Source organism: Thalassophryne amazonica, chromosome 15 (genome assembly GCF_902500255.1).
Source record: "Thalassophryne amazonica chromosome 15, fThaAma1.1, whole genome shotgun sequence".
Taxonomy (NCBI): Eukaryota; Metazoa; Chordata; class Actinopteri; order Batrachoidiformes; family Batrachoididae; genus Thalassophryne; species Thalassophryne amazonica.
In genome coordinates this window covers 15985530-16000896 of record NC_047117.1, presented here as the reverse complement: position 1 = coordinate 16000896, position 15367 = coordinate 15985530, and the positions used below count along the sequence as shown (strand labels likewise).

Here is a 15367-nt window from a genome sequence, read left to right as displayed (position 1 = left end):
ACGTTGAAGGTCCTGATTTGACGAAGCCAACAGAACCACATCGTCCGCAAACAGCAGAGACGAGATTCTGTGGTTCCCAAACCAGACCCCCTCTACACCCTGGCTGCGCCTAGAAATTCTGTCCATTAAAATAATGAACAGAACCGGTGACAAAGGGCAGCCCTGGCGGAGGCTAACGTGCACTGGAAACAGAGAAATTCAGAGAAATTTGGAGAACAAATACGTTATCCATTGCAAAATAATTATTTTATATAATCACAGTGGACGATTCTTCAAACGTCTGTAAATATCATGCCTGTCTGAACGGAGCCGAGGAGGGAGTGTCCCAGGAATTACTGCTCCGAGTATCATAGTCATTAAGATCAACTAGTCTATGCAACTCTTTTATATTATTACAAAACAGTCGTAACGCAAACACCAGATTCATTCTAATGAATCACCTTTATGAAGACTGTTTCAAGTACCAGCAAGATGATTTTAACGTCATACCAGCATGAACTGATGGTACCCTGGATTGAGTTTTCCTGGTCCAAGAGCTACATTTCTATATTTTGTGCTTGGACATCAAAATGACCAGTGTGGTCCTTTATTGTTCTTATGAAGCTCACAATGTGTGATCTTTGTCTCATGTGCACAGATGGGTGTACGTACGGTCACATTTCATGCCCTGATGGATCAGCCCGTATAGGAGGGAGCCACAGTGGTCACAGAAGGTGGGGCTGGAGTACGTATGAACCCGAAATTTGTGTTTACTTCGAGGATCCTGCAGATGCACAAAAACAGAGTAGAGCAAGAAGGAACCCAGTGTTAAGAATTAAAAAAAAAAAGAAAAGACATTTTAGCTTAGTTTTTAGTACTTTGACACAATTTAAAAGTTCAGGTTGTCACAGAAGAAAAAACTAAAATATAGAAGAATGAAGTAAAAAGAGATTTTGTTCAGTTACAGAATGTTACATTGCATTTACTACTTTTAAAGAAGTAAAATAAAAACAATTAATTATCAAACATTCAGAGAGTGGGTCAAAGGTGAACTGAGAAAATATATGAATCTGAAAAATGCTTTTTTCAGATTGATGTAGCTGAATTCCAAAATGTGTCAGTTCCTCACCCCTCCCCTTTAATATATATATATATATATATATATATATATATATATATGTGTGTGTGTGTGTGTGTGTGTGTGTGTGTGTGTGCGCCCAGATTTTGGGCATTTCCAGCCTTTAATATTGCACCAGTCAAGAGAAACAGGAAAAGACAGGAAGAGACCTGCAGCAAAGACTTGGCCCGGTCAGGATTCAAACCTCGGGATGCTGCAAGCCACATTCTGCGCTGTGTGGTACATGCTTTAGCGCTCCGCCATGAGCGTCCCTTCCCACAGCCTTTAACTAATAAACATCAAACAACCTCACTGCTGCACACTGTTGGCTCTTGACCAGTGAGTACTGGGAATATGGGATCAGCTCCAGCTCTCCCAGTCATCCCCGAAAGTATAAGAGGTTCATGACATCAAAATCCTTTAAATCCTCACGCAAACATGCACAGAGCAACAGATACTGGCCGGTTAATGTGAAGCAGCACATTCCCGCGTGTGCATGTGCATGAGTCCGTGTGATTAGGAACTGACACATCAGCAGGACGGAGGGCAAGAGGTCAAGTCCAGCACTTGCCGCAGCAACACTCACTGTAGGTCAGCGATCCTTTTGGCCAACGTCGCAAAAACGATGGTGAATAATCCAGCAGTGGGATGACATGCAGCACTCCCACTATTTCACATCAAGTTACCAGTGCTGCACAGAGACAAAAGCCAACTTCAGTGGCATTTCCCGCTTGCGCCAACATAACTGGCTTAAACTGAAAAAGATGCAAAACCAGCAACGGTGCTGATGGAGGAAGTTCTCACACAAAGAATCTGTAAATACAAGAATTTGTAAGATCCGTCCGATGGTCATTATAAATGTATCTTCTCTCACTGTGTGCTATAATGCTATCAGTCTACCTGTGCATAATGCTGCTGCATCTGAAGATCACTTGGCCAACATATTTACTCCATTCTGAACTAACTAACACAGCCAGATGCTTTCAGACAATCCAGAGCTGGTGCACTAGGGAGGTGTTCCAGGCACATCCATCTGAGAAGAGACCCTGGGGAAGACCCAGGACTAGGTGGAGAGATTATACAGTGAGGAAAATAAGTATTTGAATACCCTGCGATTTTGCAAGTTCTCCCACTTTGAAATCATGGAGGGGTCTGAAATTTTCATCTTAGGTGCATGTCCACTGTGAGAGACATAATCTAAAAAAAAAAAAAATCCAGAAATCACAATGTATGATTTTTTTTTAATAATTTATTTGTATGTTACTGCTGCAAATAAGTATTTGAACACCTGTGAAAATCAATGTTAATATTTGGTACAGTAGCCTTTGTTTGCAATTACAGAGGTCAAACGTTTCCTGTAGTTTTTCACCAGGTTTACACACACTGCAGCAGGGATTTTGGTCCACTCCTCCATACAGATCTTCTCCAAATCTTTCAGGTTTGGAGTTTCGGCTCCCTCCAAAGATTTTCTATTGAGTTCAGGTCTGGAGACTGGCCAGACCACTCCACGACCTTGAAATGCTTCTTACAGAGCCCCTCCTTAGTTGCCTTGGCTGTGTGTTTGGGGTCATTGTCATGCTGGAAGACCTAGTCATGACCATCTTCAATGCTCTTACTGAGGGAAGGACGCTGTTTGCCAAAATCTTGCAATACATGACCCCATCCATCCTCCCTTCAATACGGTGCAGTCGTTCTGTCCCCTTTGCAGAAGAGCACCCCCAGAGTATGATGTTTCCACCCCCATGCTTCACGGTTGGGATGGTTTTCTTGAGGTTGTTCTCATCCTCTAAACATGGTAAGTGGAGTTGATTCCAAAAAGCTCTATTCTGGTCTCATCTGACCACATGACATTCTCCCACGCCTCCTCTGGATCATCCAGATGGTCACTGGTGAACTTCAAACGGGCCTGGACATGTGCTGGCTTGAGCAGGCGAACCTTGCTGCCTTGCAGGATTTTAAACCATGACAGCATCATGTGTTACTAATGTAATCTTTGTGATTGTGGTCCCAGCTCTCTTCAGGTCATTGACCAGGTCCTCCTGTGTAGTTCTGAGCTTTCTCAGAATCATCCTTACCCCACAAAGTGAGATCTTGCATGACATAACAGTTGTTGTCTTCTACCAAGCTGCTTGCCCGTTGTCGTCCATCCCAGCCTTGTGCAGGTCTACAGTTTTGTCTCTGGTGTCCTTAGACAGCTCTTTGGTCTTGGCTATGGTGGACAGGTTGGAGTGTGATTGATTGAGTGTGTGAACAGGTGTCTTTTATACAGGTAACAAGTTCAAACAGGTGCAATTAATACAGGTAAAGAGTGCAGAATAAGAGGGGTTCTTAAAGACAAATTAACAGGTCTGTGTGAGCCAGATGTCTTGCTGGTTGGTAGGGGGTCAAATACTTATTTGCAGCGGTAACATACAAATTAATTATAAAAAAAAAAAAAAAAAAAAAAAAAAAAAAAAAAAAAATTCACACATTGTGATTTCCGGATTTTTTATTTTTTAGATTCTCTCACAGTGGACATGCACCGAAGATGAAAATTTCAGACCCCTCCATGATTTCTAAGTGGGAGAACTTGCAAAAGTGCAGGGTGTTCAAATACTTATTTTCCTCACTGTATATGCACACACATAAATGTCTATGACAAAAGTGAGAGGAAACAAGAGCGTAAGATCTTGTGCACCATGTGAACATTATTTGTTTGTCTTTCCTGAAAAGGAGAAAGAAAATTCTGCCTCTCTTGTACTATCCATGTTTTCATGCCTGAATAACTCTTGCTAACCTGAGATGACAGCTTTGTTTGCTTGTATATTTTTCTACCAGGTTTCCACTGCATGTCCTCCAAAGTGATGAAAACAAGTGTGTGTGTATATACACACACACATATATATATATATATATATATATATATATATATATATATATATATATATAAATAAAACAACAAACAGAAGAACTCAGTGCTATACAAAAATCCCATGCAGACCTGGTAATTATTAATTAATAATCAAATCAAGCAGATGCACTTTAGGTTAATCTGTAACTGTAACAAGGCTGAATAGGCTGATGTGACAGTGAAAGTGTTTGTAGGAGCTGAGATGAACTCACTGTCCACTAATGACTCTGCATCTTAAACTGGAATTATGGTGCAATGCTTCATTTTGTAGAAGTGAAAAACTAAATTAAGTCATCACCGGTGGATGTTCTTTATGATATTAATCTGTATTTTATTTTTTCTGTACTTGTGACATATATTGTGTATGAATAAAGTTGATACCTACCCAGAAGTAAATGTGCAATTTTTTTTTTTTTTTTTTTTTTGTCTAGGGTTGTTATTTTTTGTGGTGGTGGTGGTGGTGGGGGTGCACTACGTGATGATATGCAAGCACTAATTCTACCATCAACCCCTTCCTTCACCTCAACATCATAAAAAAATGGGTGATTATGGCTACCGGGGTAGCTGGGGTTGCGTCCAGTCTCGAGCTGGAGGTAAACCCGCTCTACACATTCAGTTTTGCAAAGTAAAATATATTCTGCAGTAAGTACAAATTATCTCACTCTGAAGAGTTGAATCAACTCTGTCACAGCATAAATAATCTCTAATAATTGTTTAACACTATGATAGAGTTCACACTATATGGTGTAAGAGCACTGCAGAGGCTACTTTTCTTTGCAAAATGTATTGTGTCTCCACTCAGCTATGCCAACAACCACATGTAACTTAATTCTAATCAAGATTTCTGAGGATAATATTCAACAAACCAGAAATAAATCACATGTGGAAAACGAACATAAACTGAGGTTATGCAGCTGTCATCTCTATCCAAGATCATTCAATAGGCAAAGGGCACATTTTAATAAAATTTTGTGGGGAGATGTCCTTAGGCCAGGGTAGAACAGATAAAATTCTGAGGCAGATCTGGATCACACTCCTGCCCTTATGACATAAAGATCTTCATATGCTGCACCTTTGTACTTCTTGTAGGTTAACATTTGTGACGGGTCTGCATACAAAATCTCTTCTGTCATTATGTGTGTGTGCAATTGTGTCAACTAGAATTCCACCTTGTGGGAGTGGTTTTTTTTTTTGTTGTTTTTTTGTTTCAGCAAAATGCACTTCTTACTCGTCACATTGTAATTTTTCATGTTAAATTATCAAGAGTGTGCAGTTTCTTTACTTACATCTGAGGCAGGTCCTTTGTCAGCTCCCGGACAGGAGAATGTGACAAATTCATGACAGCGCTTATGGACCACAAAACAGCACACTAAGGAGAAATACAAAAATAAACAAACAAACAATATCAAATAAAGCTTATTTTCAACACCAAACAAGGCTACAGAATAACAACAAAGACCGATCAATAATACATCAATTACGCTGCATTAGTTGTTGCATAGGCTACTCACACTTCAGCAGTTCCCATTTGTTCAGTCCTTGTTTGCAACATCTATATTTAGTTTTATTGCTTTAATGATGTTATATTTTAATAGCACCATGGTGGAACAACTCATAATTACAGTGCATAACATTAAAGCTGCAAGAGGCACATTCACATGTTTGCAGATCCAAATGGCAGAAAGCTCCACACCTGCTGATTTGTCTGGTTTCTTCATTCAGCTTTGACTTAAGTTGTGCAAATCAGTAAAAATCACAGTGTACCATTTCTCTTCTCTCAAGTCGTACGTGCGCCCTGAGGCCTACTGGTGTCAGTACCTATCCCCAGATCCCTTAGCATGAAGAGGATGAAAGTCTGCAACTCCCCCTGGATGGGGTGTGAGCCCAACACAGCATGTTTCCAGTTCCCCAATCAAAACTGCTACCCAATGACAGCTGGGTGGGCTGACACCATGCAGATGAAATATCTTGTCCAACAATACAGACAGGTGGCCTGGAGCGCACATCTAGAATCAAACTATGATCTATGTATTTACTGGTAATCCAACTCCAACAACACAGAGCCGCCTGCCATCGTATGATTTTTTTCTTTCAATTTTCAATTCAATTTCAATTTATTTTCATTTATATAGCGCCAAATCACAGCAGAGTTGCCTCAAGGCACTTCACACAAGTAAGGTCTAACCTTGCTAACCCCCAGAGCAGCAGTGGTAAGGAAAAACTCCCTCTGAGGAAGAAACCTCAAGCAGACCAGACTCATAGGGGTGACCTTCTGCTTAGGCTATACTACAGACATAAATTACAAAACAATTCACAAAACAAATATACAGGAAATGCTGTTGGTGCACAGGACAGGAGGGTCTCCAGCAATGATCCCTTTCCTTGTAGAAAAACAGATCATATTCAGGCTTAAATGTCCCACGACTTCTGGCAAACGAGTTGAAATTCCTCATTCATCTTTAAGGAAATCGAGCTGTGTTTCACTCCACCATAAAACTGTATAACTGCTGATGGAACAGACAAAAGCTGCATAGTGCAGCTTTTGTCTGTTCCATCAGCACTATGCATACTGTAGTTTCTCTAACTGCATCCACTGTAACCCCTTTAGAGTTGTCGTGGGTGTCTTGGCTTCCCTCACTACTCGCTTTCTTGCATGGGCAGCTGGATTTTGAGTACTGCCTCCTCAAGGTTTTCCATACAGTACTATACTGTTTGTATTTCGTAGTGTATGATATAAACAGACACAAAGTCCATTTCACATCCTTGGAAATGTTCATGTATCCATCCCCTGATCTGTTGGAAGAAAACTGGCTGCGAAAGTAAAGAATGGTATTTAGAATAATTCTTATATATAAGTTGTCCAATCACTTTGGGCTTCTGACAATAAATGGACAATGCGTTAAAACAGCTGCAATTCTTTAATGCTTAATCTGATATATCAGTTAAATCTCGAAGTAAAACTGAAAATCAACACTACAAACAGAGTGCTTCATCTTTACTCTAAAGTGGTGGTGTAAAAACAACTGCAAAAATTGCAGCTATTCTGTCACTGTCCAAGCACTTACAGATTTGACTGTGTCTATAGGACATGTATCTTCATGGACTCTGTAAGACCCCACTATTAATTTGTCACAGCTAAATCAAGTCATGACGTCACGGGAGTTTTCTGCAGAGCATCAGCACGGGATTATATCAAGGCACCGATCTGGGTGAAGCTTCAAAAATTCTGTGTCCTTGAAGCGTTCCACTAATGAAGCAGGCTCTGAATTTTAACATTTTTTCTTATTTATTTTTATTTTCTTAATGGGCAAATGTTAAAACAACCACACTCACTGCCTGGCCACAAACTGAGCTTTCAGGGGAAGAAGGGAACTGGTTGAGAAAGGTGACCAAGAAGCAGATGGTCACTCTGGCTGAGCTTCAGAGATCCTGTGCGGACACAGGAGAAAGTTCCAGCAGGACAACCATCACACCAGCACTCACCAATCTGGGCTTTATGGGAGAGTGTCCAGACGGAGGCTCTTCTCAGTAAAAAAAACACATGAAAGCCTGCTTGGAGTTTGCAAAAAGGCTTTTTGCAAACTCCTACGAGCAAACCATGTGTGCAGTCTTAAGAAATATGTGCCAAATCCGTTGACTGGATTAGATTTAAGATGCAGTGAAAAAAAAAACCACAGCTTTTAATACGGGATACATGTGAACAGCATAGATTAATCTGCCATACGATTTATGGTGCATCCAGAAAGTATTCACAGCGCTTCACTTTTTCCACATTGTGTTATGTTACAGCCTTATTCCAAAATGGAACAAATTCATTTTTCTCCTAAATTCTACTCACAACACCCCATAATGACAACATGAAAAGTTTTTTTTCATGCCCAAAGATAGGCGCACCAAGCTTGTGGCATTAAATTAAAGAAGACTTGAAGCTGTAATTACTGCCAAAGGTGCATCAACAAAGTATTGAACTAAGGGTGTGAATACTAATGTGCATGTAATGTCTTAGTTTTTTTTATTATTTATAAAGGAATTTGCAAAAATTGAAAAAAAAAAATTTTTTTTGAACACTATGCTAGAGTTCACACTATATGGAAATGTGGAAAAAGTGCAGTGCTGTGAATACTTTCTGGGTTCACCGCATTTCAATCTGTTAATATGCAGGTCTTTGTAAGTACATGTACGTCTCAGAAAAAAGCACCCTATTCCTCTTGGACTGACCACCCATTCCCCAAAAAATATGCTTTAATAAAATACACGAACCAAGGTTAGTCTGATAGTTTTAGCTTGTTTGGTAACCCTGAGATAGAGGGGTTTTCGAGCTTCATTCATCCCACCCTGGGCTGAATGAAACCTGAAAACCCAGAGTAAGTGCTGCAAACATGGCAACATCCAGAGTATCACTTTTTAGCTTCAAAACAGCTCTTCCAGGTCTCCTCAGCAATCCTATGGGTGATGTCATGGAGGGTTTGTCCAGTACATATACACAGTCTATGATTGTCACACACACACACACACACACACACACACACACACACACACACACACACACACACACACACACACACACACACAAGAGTTCACTGCATGCTTGTAAAAGCTAGAATAACACCATACTATAATTTAATCACTATAGAACTTAAAATTTTAATTTCATTCATTGAATCGAGCAAACAAATTTTAACAGCAGTAAAACAAGAATGTAAAGCGGTACGTGGTTGGCAGCAGTATATTTTGTCACCTTCAACAGGGCTGCTATTACTGATTCAGCTGACATTGAGAAACTAAGCTCAGATGACTGGACAATTCACAGTCAAACTGCACACAGTCAGAACAAAAAGAAACCACATCCATGAGCTTGTTTCATTCTGCATCAGAATGTATTTCTTTTTTTTTTTTTTTTTTTTAATTTGACCACTCATCTCTTAGGGACTCTAGCCACTCTCACACAGAAGGTGTATGCGTGGCGTATTCATGGCAGATCAGTGTGTGAAATATTCTGTGCTGCAGCCAGACTTTGTGCTTTAGGGTCACATCTCGAGTGTGTATATATAAATAAATAAATAATACAAATAATGGATGGTAAGGAGTCCAATATAGAGAAATATTGGATGAAGAAAAGTTATATTAGACGAGGCGTATTTCATACATATTGGGCGACTTGCCATCCATCAATTGTTATGTTCTCCACCCCCCTCCCAAATTAAGCCGCACCTCAGCGTAAAATTTTCGTAACAACTTTGAAATCCTTTGCCTGTCAAGTTCTGTCCACTGACAGTTTGTTGATTCAGCTCCAATTGCTGTGACCGACGATTTTGATGCGATGAATGCTTCTAAAACGTCAGTAGCATGCTTGTCTACCTTCTTAGTGTTTTTGGCATCCTTGGAGTTCAATATTTCCACCAGTTCCTCCTCTGTGAACTCAGCAAACCTCACTGGCAGACGATTTTCTGCTGCTGTTGACATGTTTGTTGCCATTTTTTTCAACCAGCATCTGTCAGCTACTTCCTGACCTTCGCATGCCGCGCTCTGATTGGCGAGCTGTTGGCAGTAAGCTCTAACGCTATTGGTCAGTGGGAACCGATCCAATATAACTTTTGGTCCTAGCCTTTTTGGATCCTTTTGGATCCAACACTTTCTGGTGCCAAGCATGCCAAAATACAGGTAAATGATGGACAGAAAGGCTAATTTGTGATATATATATATATATATATTACATAACAGTTTTCCTTAGCGTACACTTTCATAGGGAGTAAATCCACAACATCAACCAGTCTAGAGGCCAAGCGGGAGGCTGGGCCAAAGCTGAGGGCCACCAAGCCTGACAATTTTGTGATGTTCCCCATATGGGTAACACCATAGAGCTTGTACAGGAAAATCTAGATGAGTGAGTGGATGGGTGGATTAGTCCAACCCAGCCAGGTTGTGAAAGGAATAACTTAAACACAATAAATGCTATAAATTTGTAACTTGTCAAATTAAAAGAACATATAATGTGGATCAAGTGATTAGATGAAAATGAACTTTGATACACTAGATCAACTGAAAAAATAACTTTGTTTTTCCTGTGTAATATCCCATAGGAGGTATCTGCCATCTTCTGGGTGGTTGATGGATGCTGGATGGATTTTACAACTTTTGTTTGACTTTACATGTGGTTTGTCTGCCACCTGCTGAACACTGTGCAGTGTGCCTTCATCTCTGCACTCACCCAATGGTGCTCATTTTTGTGCAAGCATTAGCTAACAAGGTAAGTTAGCAGCCATGGGGACAAACATAACACCCAGTACAAGGACAAATACAGGAAGAAACATAAGACAGAACATAAAAGTAAAACCAGAATAAAAGAATGGATGGAGCATGTGGCTATTGATGATACCAACACCTTCATTACTACTTCAAATTAGTGATAGTGAACTCAACACACTGAAACCTTTGCAACACCTGCATTACCTAACATTGTTCTGGAGTCTAGTGTGCCTTGTACAGTAACATTAATTGGTATATTAACTTCTGCTTGCTAACATGACATTTGCCTTATAATTAAATAAATACATATGGGATGAACACATCCATCTTGCTTCTTTCTGCACGAAGCAGTAGCACTACATTTCAGAAATAAATGTAACCCAGATAGATGTGGCATGTTTTTTTTTTTCTGTTCATGCCACATTTTTGGACAGATGTGACAGGATCCAACCAACATTGTAATAATTGCAGCTCTGCTTAATTTCTTAGCATATTGTCATTTTGCTCTTCTGTAGTTGTTGTGTCAAAAGGTATCATGGATCCCAAAACCCACAATTCAGATCAGATAAGGATTTTTAAGCCATGGATTGGATCTTTTTTTTTTTTCTTTTTTTTTCAGATCAGCATTTAAAAAAAACAAACTTTTTACATGCATGAAATCTGCAGACTGCCAGCAAGATGGAAGTCATCTGAAAACAGATACTAATTTTCAGGAGTTATTTATTACAACGAGATTGCACTAAGTGTTCTGGCCATAGCTGTGGAATTTCAGCCAGATTGGCTGTGCAAGCTCAATTTAATGGGCTCAGAAAAAAAATGTCAAAACCAATCTTGGTTTCAAAGTCAACATTGTTCAAACTGCATTCCTTTGTTTTTAAATATTACAAAAAGTAAATTATTATGATTAAATAATAGAATTTTTCAAAATAATAAAATATGATTAATATTATTATGGCCACTCAGTGTGATTGTTACCATGAATGCACTGAAATAAACAAAGCTTTCACATTAAAAAGAAGTCGTCATGACACAAAAATTATACTTAAGTTAACTTTGCAATTAATCTGCGGTTCACATGCATTCCAAACTGTGGGGGAGAGGGGGGCAGTCCATGCAACTCAACCGTGATCAGTTACAAGCTGTGTCTAATAAGTGCATGTGAGCCCAGCTCCCTTAGATGGACGTCACAATAAAGAATATAAAATTAATTAATTTATTCATCCACTATAAAAACAGAAGCTATGTTGCAACAAGACTCAGTAGGAGCGAAAACTGGCAAAGCAACACTCGCACAAACACACAGGATGACATTACGGCCTGGTTTAATCTTAATTATTCACATTCTCTTTATATTTTCATGAGGTGCTGTGGCAACTGGGTTTGTACGAGTTAAGCAACAGAGGCCTCAAGTTTGTGCATTTTGTGTGTGCAGGAGAGGAGATGGGTGGGTCGCATCGATAAACAGATCTAAAAGGAGGTCTTCCTCTGTTCGTGTAAACTATGCCCTGAGGCCTCAACACAGAGTGACTCGCTAGCGACTGAAAAAGACGTATGCAAAAGAGAGTCAGGGAGTGAGTGAGAAAGAGAGAGAGCGAGACGGTGACAAAGATGAGTGAAGATGAGAGGAAAAGAGTGCAAAGAGAGATAAAGTCAAAGAGGCAGATAAGTGTGTGTGTGTGTGTGTGTGTGTGTGTGTGTGTGTGTGTGTGTGTGTGTGTGTGTGTGTGTGTGTGTGTGTGTGTGTGTGTGTGTGTGTGTGTGTGTGTAGGAAGCGATGGTGGAACAGCTGCTTTTGAGGCACTGTGAGGGGGTGGAGAATCCATTTGTGTGTTTGCAGTGTGTCACAAAGCCTTAAAAGAGAGAAGTGGAGCAGCAAAAATTACAGTAAAGGACGCGTTCACACTTCAGCTCACTGTTTGAAAATCTGCTCTGACAACGGCCACAGATACACACACCTGTGCATGAATAGCAATGTGCACATGCGCATGCCAGAGACAGGCCCAGTGACCTGCTGAGGAGGTCCTCATTCTCTTGCCTAGCAACTAGACTAAGCCCAGAGTCTATAGACCCCCCCCCCCCCCCCCGACAGACAGCGCAACAACAAATTGATCCAATCCAAAACAAAAACTGCCAGTATTATGATTATGTGTTTCCGGTCACAGTTGACATTATGTGGACATCTTCAGTAAGAATGAAGTACAAAAACTGTTAAGGTAGCAAAAAAAAAAAAAACAAACGCTATGAGGGGAGGGGGAGGGGGAGAAAAAACCCAAAGAAAGTACTTTATAGAATCAAGAAGCACTGATCCATTTGGTGCAAGTTAAACTAACCAAGATTATGTCAAGAGGGATTTGATTTGACAGTTTGATACTGTGTGCAATTTAAGCCTCAGTCCCACCAAATAATAAGCCATGAATAAGCCATGAATATGCTGCTATAGACGTAGACTGCTGGGGGGTTCCCATGATGCACTGTTTCTTTCTCTTTTTGCTCTGTATGCACCACTCTGCATTTAATCATTAGTGATCGATCTCTGCTCCCCTCCACAGCATGTCTTTTTCCTGGTTCTCTCCATCAGCCCCAACCAGTCCCAGCAGAAGACTGCCCCTCCCTGAGCCTGGTTCTGCTGGAGGTTTCTTCCTGTTAAAAGGGAGTTTTTCCTTCCCACTGTAGCCAAGTGCTTGCTCACAGGGGGTCGTTTTGACCGTTGGGGTTTTACATAATTATTGTATGGCCTTGCCTTACAATATAAAGCGCCTTGGGGCAACTGTTTGTTGTGATTTGGCGCTATATAAAAAAATTGATTGATTGATTGATTGATTGAATAATGCGCCATGCATGGGTGTGTCAGTGATTATTCGAAGAATGAGCCACGTTTTAAGCCGTCACATATCTGTTACTAAGGCACCTCTCTGTACCCCAGATGTGCCAGGTATCAGACTCCAGTGAGCCCCGGCCAACCTGTCATTTGAGCCCCGTCCAGCTTCGAATGGCTCGTGTCGCTGCATATGATCCATGTCAAGCCACATATGATCCATGTAGCGCCGTGTAACGCAGCATTGGTGCAAGTTTAGGCATGGGCTTGGTCCAACTCTCCAGCCCTCCCACACTTGATCCCTTTAAAGTGTGGGTTTTTAATTCACAGCATCCATTCAAGATGTCACATTTTTTAAACGCAGTCCAAAAATAGACACTCCAGTACAGTCCGGCCGGTGCGTCAGGCTGCTGTTCACCTGTGTTCCAGAGTCATTAAATGCACCAGAACAGCTAGAACCAAACCACGGGTTCCTGGGCAGTCGCCTCTGCATTCCTTCTTGCTGGCTTTATTTCTTCAGTAGTTTTGCAGTCATTTTGACACTGTGATCCAACTTTTAACTTTGTGTTCGTCCGTTAATGTCTGCAAAATCGCTCATTTGCACTCTGACGTTCTGCGTTCCTGGACAGTCACCTCTGCGCTTCTTCTCGCTGGCTTTATTTCTTCCACGGCTTTGCTGGCTTTATTTCTTCCAGGGCCTTAAACACAGTCATTTTGACACCGCGATCCAACTTTGTGTTCGTCCGTTAGGGCCCCTTTACACAAAGTGCGAAGTTTGGTCTAAGTGCACATGAAGCAGGAATCGTGTGCAAAACATGCAAAATCGTCCCTGCCTCAAACGCCTCGTACACCTGTTGCTATAACTATTTGTGCACACGAGTGGCTGAAAGACAGTGTGCGCGTTGTGCGAGCCCGTCGATCCCTCTCGCGGCAGGTGTCGGCCAAATTCCAGCTGACACGCATGAACATCTAACACCGCTTGTTTGGCACTTAGAAAATGTGTGGCAATTTGCACTCTGGGCACGACAACAGCCTGCAGACAATCACTGTCGTGCTGGCAGTGAAATTTATCTAAGTTCCCCATGAGTGTGGCTTTGGTGTGTGCGCTGAACTGACAGAAGGTGTGTCCGCCCAGTGAAGCCGCTGTGGAGATCTGTCATTCTGGACATCAGAGCTGGACAACACGTACTGTGTTTGGACGGACATGGACTAACAACTGGGCACCGTGACGCACGTGTCTGTTTACTGTCATCACGTGGACATAAATAAAAACCTATCGCTGTGGCGATATATGCTGTGGGCTGCAGCGTGCGCACTCCCTCGCTACAGCACATTGACAGGCTACCCCCAGGATGAAATGGACCATCAGATCAGAACACGCAGCAGGTGATCTGACTTTCATGTCACCCAAGTGAGCTCTGTTCCATATGACGCGATGTCAGTTCTGGTGCGACATCCACAAGACACACGTGGGGCAGGACACGCACATAGGGCCGGCTGGACACGCGCCAGCAGATGTGGACATGAGAAGAGCGAACTGCTTCTCATTCATGTCATTTCATGACTGTATGTCTGTGACCATGGGTCATCTACAGAGGAGCAGACAGATCATATTTGTATTGTCCACTTGATAAGAGGGATTCAATATAAAATGGTGTGTATTTTTTGATGGTGTATGGTTTTTGTTTTTTTTTGTTTTTTTAAATACATCCAACTCTTTGTTGATTTCAGGCATTTTCCCCGCACTGTTTGATAGTAGCTCAGCGGTAAAGTTTCAGGCTGGCAATCAGTAAAATGCAGGTATGAATCCAATGAGTGGCATGTTTTTATTTTTATTTATTCCATACAAGCGGCGCAATGTAGTTCCACAGGTACCAGCTGGTTTTTATGTTTTATTTCTTCTACATCAGTAGTGCGATGTTGTGCACCTCACACTGTGTTCCTGCTCGAAAGACACCATCGCATGCACAAAACCTCACACCAGGATATTCACCGCCGTATTCTACCAAACTTTGCACTATGTGTGAAGGGGCTTTTAATGTCTGCAAAATCACTCTTTTGCGAGCTGGCGTTTTACATAAATGCTCGTCTTGAGTGCAAGTCATTGCACTTGTGCGCACATACTCATCTGACCCATTAAAACAAGATGTTAAATCTATCATAAACATACTTTTACAGCTACTTATAAAGAAGGAATGACCATGCAACTGTTTTACCAAGCTATTACAATATAAACATTACAAATACTTACCTTTTTAAGCTGTTCCAAATACGTTCTCCACCTCAACGCATGAGAGAGAGACAGGAAAAAAGCTCCAAA

The 15367-nt window shown here is 41.2% G+C and overlaps 1 protein-coding gene across 3 annotated transcripts in view; it reads right to left on the bottom strand.

The window, feature by feature from the left end:
- LOC117525539 (protein kinase C beta type) overlaps window positions 1-15367 on the bottom strand; it is a 77907-nt gene that overhangs the window by 21403 nt on the left and 41137 nt on the right. For all 3 annotated transcript variants that reach the window (XR_004565085.1, XM_034187407.1, XM_034187406.1), the window contains exons 3-4: window positions 5273-5355; window positions 652-763 (exon numbers count right to left, since the gene is read on the bottom strand). Coding sequence is in view for 2 of the 3 variants with exons in the window: in XM_034187407.1 (XP_034043298.1) it covers window positions 652-763; window positions 5273-5355 (195 nt within the window). In the remaining variant the exon portion in view is untranslated. The remainder of the gene's footprint in view (window positions 1-651; window positions 764-5272; window positions 5356-15367) is intronic.